Source organism: Nematolebias whitei, chromosome 2 (genome assembly GCF_014905685.2).
Source record: "Nematolebias whitei isolate Nwh7 chromosome 2, NemWhi1, whole genome shotgun sequence".
Lineage (NCBI taxonomy): Eukaryota > Metazoa > Chordata > Actinopteri > Cyprinodontiformes > Rivulidae > Nematolebias > Nematolebias whitei.
This window is the reverse complement of record NC_056499.1, coordinates 57,083,772-57,090,288: the sequence shown is the minus strand read 5'-3', so window position 1 is coordinate 57,090,288 and position 6,517 is coordinate 57,083,772. Positions and strand designations below refer to the sequence as shown.

At 40.3% G+C, this 6,517-nt stretch overlaps 1 protein-coding gene across 1 annotated transcript in view; it reads right to left on the bottom strand.

Moving 5' to 3' along the window:
- The window catches only part of LOC119424963 (src substrate cortactin), a gene marked incomplete in the record, with an annotated part of 68,792 nt that overhangs the window by 36,482 nt on the left and 25,793 nt on the right, over positions 1-6,517 (bottom strand). The window contains 1 exon segment of the mRNA XM_037692488.1: positions 5,608-5,718. Coding sequence (XP_037548416.1) covers positions 5,608-5,718 — 111 coding nt within the window.

Sequence of the window (6,517 nt, the reverse complement as noted above, 5' to 3'; positions counted from 1 at the left end):
ATGGAAAAGTTGTTTAACTTCCATAATTCCATTCAAAAAGTTCATCTTTAATAGATGATAGATTCAGGGCCCAAAATTTAAACGATTTTAAGTATTTATTTGTTTATTTTTACATAATTTGGACTTCCAGCTCATGAAACCCACGAAAACAGGATTTCAAAAACTTAGAATACTGTGAAGACATCAGCCCACACTACTTCTCAGTTTTTACAGAAAAAAGAAAGAAATTAGGATCACAACAAATCAATCAAAATATGGTACTTTCAAAACTGTGAATACTACACTCTGGACTGTGTAGCTCCATCTAAACTGGTGCGGCCTAAAGCCAGATCTGAACCCTGGTTTAATGAAAAAACTCTTGCAGCCAGACAGGAGTGCCGCAGAGCTGAACGGAGATGGAAAAAGGATAAACTGGAGGTTTCATTTTACATTTTAAAGGACTGTCAACGTCAGGACCAGAACACTGTTAAAGAGGCCAAAAAACAACACTTGTCAGATATTATTGTGTCCAATCATAATAATCCACGTGTCCTTTTTAAAACTATTGACTCTGTCCTGAAGGCCCCACAACCTGTCTGTCTGGAAAACTCTACTGAACTTTGTAATGACTTCCTGCAGTTTTTTATAAATAAGGTTGTTACCACAAGGGCCCTTATTTCAGCCCCTGCTTTTGACCCCTCCTGCTTGGTCCCCTGCCTGGCTGTGTTCGATAGATTTGAACCAGTGACCCTGACCCTTTTAGCGGATGTGGTCGGCCATATTAGACCATCAGGTTCTCCTCGTGACCTTGTCCCCCCTCGTCTTTTAAAAGAGGTGTTTTTCAGCATCAGGCAGGTGATTCTTGCTGTTATCAATAGCAATCCAGCAGATTCTGGAATCTTCTCTGTTTGATAATCCACTGAAGCCCACGGTCATCTCTTTAGCTGGTGCATCTTCTGCCACATTTTGCCCTTCCATTAGACTTTCCATTGAGATGCTTGGACACAGCACTCTATGAACAGCCAGCCTCCTTAGCTATGAACTTTTGTGGCTTACCCATCCTATGGAGGGCATCAATGATGGTCTTCTGGACAGTTATGTCTGCAGTCTTCCCCATATTGAACTGAACTGAGACAATTGAACCAAACTGAAGCATTTTAATGACACCTGGGGAAACCTGTGCAGGTGCTTTGAGTTTAGTAGATGATTAGTGTCACACTCAGTTTAAAACATTCATGCAACATTTGGGCTGATTTCTTCTCAGTATTCTAATTTTTTTGAAATCCTGTTTTCGTGGGTTTCATGAGCTGGAAGCCCAAATTATGTAAAAATACACAAATAATTTAACTTGTGGGCCCTGAATCTTTCATCTATTAAAGATTAACTTTGTTGAATGGAATTATGGAAGTTACACAACTTTTCCATGATATTCTAATTTTTTGTAAAGGGTCTGTATATAAGTTGTGTTGTTGTTTTAGAGAAGCTATAAACTTTAAAGAAACCAAAAGTAGAAGGAAATGTTAAGAATTACTTGGGCCCTATTTACACGAACACGGTGGGGGGAAACATAGGTTTTTTTTGTATGTTAGAGGAAAAGATCCACGTTGACATGGACAAATTTTGTGTTTACATGCATCTGGAGGAATCCCCCCCACACACACCCCCGCCCCCACTGAATCCGCTGTAGTTACCATGCCGGGTCATTAGTTGGCGCTGTGAATTTTGTACCTTCACCTAATGCGTGCTGCCTCGGCCCGCTCCTTTCCTCTGGGCTAAAAGTTCAGCTAACAACAACTTAACAACAAGTTAAAGCTGGATTCTGGATAAGACTCAACAGATTTGATGCCAAGCAGGACCGCTTCGTCTAACAGCTCCACACCGGTCGCTGAGTGGACCAGAACACAGTCGACGATGTTGGACTTTACTCCGTGATAATCAGTAGCTGATTTACAGCAGGTAAATCAAATGTTCTTAATAATCTTAGTTTGTGTTTACTTTGATCACACAACAACAGAGTTTTTATTTTTATTTTTTCCTGAAAGAAGAAGCTGTCCTTCCACCAGGCGGAGCGGTTCTGAACGAGGCTCGGCCCAGGTGCAGTGAAGGAGGACGTTGAAGAGAGAGATGTTGGATGAACTATTTATTTAAAATTCCCCTCAGTTCTTTTATTGAATCCATTTAATATTTTAAGCTGCATTAATCAAAGGAGTGACAGCCTGAACGAGCCAGATGAACAACGTGGGACCAGAGTCCAGGATGAAAACAAGAGTCCAGTTCATTAATGTAGATTACAGTTAACTTGTTTTTAATAGTGTGTTCTGTTTAATTATCAGTGTTTGTGTGACATACAGTTTGTGGTGTTGAATAAATAAATAAAAATTAAACCTGATGTCTTCATTTTCAACTATAATAACACACAATATGTTTAGCATCATTTTAATCACATAACTTGAATTAATGTCCAGATAGTTTCATTATAACACTCACACTAACATAAATACTGTTTATTATTATTAACCTTATTATTTAGCACATTCAGTATGTTATAGTGCAGCGCGCCTCGACAGGCTCGTTCTATAAACAGCGACATTAGAACTGGATCAGACTGTGTCTCTTCCAACACAGATGTCGGTCACAGCACCTGGAATCTGACGTAGATTAACTACGAGATTAAAATATTCCATCAGTCGAGGTTCTGAAAGCAGTGTGTCCGCCGCCATGTTGATAGAAATATAGCGTCTGTACGTGCGTGCGTGTGCGCATGTGGTTTAACACAAAGCCTCAGCAGGAGATGTTTATATTATCAGCCTCTAGAAGGTGGGGTCAGAAACCCCTGGATTCAGAGAGGGGGGCCACTGTTGTCGTGTAAATGATCAGCAGAACCGCAGAGAGAAAGATGCGGATTCACTCAAAATATCACTGTGTAAACAGCCCCATAGTATTGCGAAACGGTAACGTGAATTTTTCATGTTATGAAAGAGTGATTACATTAAAGATCACTGATGAAATCCAAATAACCTGGATATTGTTATTATTTTTGTTGTATTAAAGTTAAAAAGGAGATTAGATACTTTTTGTGTACAAAGGACCATAAGCAATGTGAAAAATGCTAACGGCATCATCATTAATGTGCCTTATTTACTTTGTTTAGAAGCTGAAGGGTTTTTTGAGGCTGCTTGAGGATGATAGTTTCAGCTTTTTCCTGAAACTGTTCCATCTGATCATGCCTCATGTGGACATTCTCCACAGCCAGCTCCAGAAGCAGACCATCGACTCAGACTTCGTTCAGAGAATCATGCAGCAGTTTGTAGACAACATTCAAAAAATCAGGTAAATTAATGTGGATGTTGTGCTGTTTAATTTTACTGCTATTTTGTTCATCTTGTGCTTGGAACGAATTCACATTTCTTGTTATTTTACCTGGTGACTAAATATGAACACTGTTCTTTTATGACATCAAAGCCCATGCTCAATAATCCAGGTATACAATCCAACATTTTTCAGTTGGGTCATCTGGACAGTTTCTTTTTTTTGTGCTGAAATGTTTTACCTTGATCCGGAAGGCTTCATCAGTCAAGGAAACGCACAACAAAACTGATTCTTCCCCCAACAGCTTACTACAAAGAGGAACAAACCAGTTAAGTTGGTGCTAAGACGGTCTGGAGTAAGCTGTTAGGGGAAGAATCAGTTTTGTTGTGCGTTTCCTTGACTGATGAAGCCTTCTGGATCGTAGGCGAAATGTTTCAGCACAAAATAAGAAACTGTCCAGATGACCCGACTGAAAAATGTTGTTCTGTTATGGTTTTGTTCAGATACTCCTATCCTACTATATATGGAGAACACAGTGGCAGTGTATCCCAGCTGGCCAAGACACGCCACACACTGGGCCCTGGTGAACTTCAGAAGATAGCTGCAGAGGTGAGAGAAGCTAAATGCATGATGTAGGTCTTTTACATCGTTTTTAAATTCAATTCAATTCAAAAATACTTTATTAATCCCAGAGGGAAATTATTTGTTGTTGCAACTCATTATCCTCATTTCATTAAGAGATGTTACAGATACTGATGCTGTAGACAGGAAGGATCTCTTGTAAAGGTCCATCCCACAGTGGATCCTAAGAAACTGACTTCAGATGGCGTCCGATCCGTCCACCCAGACTCAGCTGGCATCTCGGTTCCCCTCGGGCTGTAGGACCGCCCAAATGCCGGGCAAAACTCCTCCCAGTGCGATGGCCACTCCTCCCATCAGCCTGCCGAGCTCCTCGTCACTGCGGACAGCCAAATGTAGGTGCAGAGGGACGATCCTGTCCTTCCGCTGTCATGAGCCGCTAGTTCCAGGATCTCAGTGGTCAGGCACTCGAGCACAGCTGGCAGGTAGATGAGAATGCATCCACAGAACAACCTTTTCAACTCACTTGAGATTTGGGGCTTTAGTTGAGATATTATTTGAGCTTTTGAGATGTTAATCAGCTGCTGTTGGTTGTAGAAAACAGCCTTGTTGCCATGGTTACGCATCATAACAAATGTCCAAAACTAAAAAAGTTTCAGTAAAAATCCTTCCAGCTGCACAGCATCTGGTACCAGAGGAAACAATCATCCAAAAAATTACGATTTACATCCAGAAAAAGAGGAATTAAAGTTTCCAAAAGCAAAATCTCTAAATGAATGTAACAGAGCTGCTCCAACATGCAGCCACCTGGAGCGGCGCAATTCTAGAACTATAATCTATACTATACTATAACATATAACACACATCTATACTATAATCATAGTAGTTCTGTACTGAGGAAAAAGTGAGGAGCACATCTTAAAAGAGTCCCTTTATAATATAATAGTCTACTTGTTTATAAATGCAATGTGAATTTGCATTGTTGCTACTAAATGAACACATTTACTCATAAAATAAATAGTTTTTATATGTTAAATAATTAGAACGCTGACTAGCCATCTCCCTGTCGTCCTGACTACCAGGAAAAATAAACATTATCCATGTCCAATATTTTATTATTCATATGGAAGAGAAAGGTACAAAACCCCACCCTTTTATATTTGGTATACTTGAAAAGCCCTAAATGTCCTCTGTAGAGAGCCAAAGGAGTTGATTCGGTAGTATGCTGTGAGTAGGAGATATTCAGGTTTACAAATGTCCTCCAAGGAGGACCCATTTGAAGTGCTGGTCGTCAGGAGGACACTGTATTAAAGTGATGTATTCATTTGTAGGTTTGTGACACCATCTTAGGCCACGTAAAACAGATTTACCTTCACAAAGCTCTCTTTACAACCTTGTAAATATTATAATTACTTTTTCATTTTTTGGTACTTTATTTTTGTACCCTTCTTGCATGCTTTAGTATTTTCTTGTTTGTTTGTTCTTTGTTGTTTTAGTGAGTCAAATTGGTTCTTCTCATCCTGAGCATTTCATTGTGTTATTTGCATTTGACAAATAAGCATGATTTGAACTTGGAACAAATGGTTTTTCATTTTGGAGATATAGTGTTGTTTCTGTGTTTGAACCGACGGTGAGAGCTCTGCACAAGAATTTCAATGTGCCTGGATTGTTGGTCTGTGCACAAATGGCAAATAAAGAACTTTGAACAGGAATGCTGCAAGATGAGAAATGTGAACAAACCTTTCTGCGACTCGTGCTTCTCCGTTTTTCCCTGGTAATCGAAGCCCAAGGCACTCTGGTCAACACGATCAGCCTGCACACCGTACCGCCCTCCAAACCCAGTGGAGTAGTCTACACAGTGGTGGGGAAGAGGTGAGGAGTCAGATGAGAGTAAAGCAGCAGTGCTCATCACACGTTTTGGTTTTCTGCTTCAGGGGTGGCAAAGATTTGGCAGGTGTTTTCCACTGGATGCCCTCACTGACACAACCGGGCCTCACACTTAGGGAGCAGACTATTTCCTGGAATACCTCGTAATACTCCGAGTCAGCAGATGTAACACGCTACTTTTAAGTTTTGCTGTTTGTGAATCCTGTTCTGTTCAGGTGTATCTGCAGGTGATGCTCAGCTGCTCAGGCTGTTGACAAGTCAACTACATCTGGGGAATATTTAAGTTTGTACCAAATGTTATAAAGACAATGAGGAAGAAAACAATAAAACTCAAGACAGGAGGAAGTCATGAGAATGGTGCTTAAAACAAAAAGGTCAGAATCAATTTCTGAGGTCCAAGTGTGATATTAATCTGATGTAAAAGCTTGAATGTACAATTTAGAAATGAAACAGTTTATAGATAGAGAGATAGCAAAAAAGATAGTGAGACAGATGGAAAGATAGTGAGACAGATGGAAAGATAGTGAGACAGGTGGAAAGATAGTGAGACAGATGGAAAGATAGTGAGACAGATGGAGAGATAGTGAGACAGATGGAAAGACAGTGTGACAGATGGAAAGATAGTGAGACAGACGGAAAGAGTGAGACAGACGGAGAGATAGTGAGACAGATGGAGAGATAGTGAGACAGATGGAGAGATAGTGAGACAGATGGAAAGATAGTGAGACAGATGGAGAGATAGTGAGACAGATGGAGAGATAGT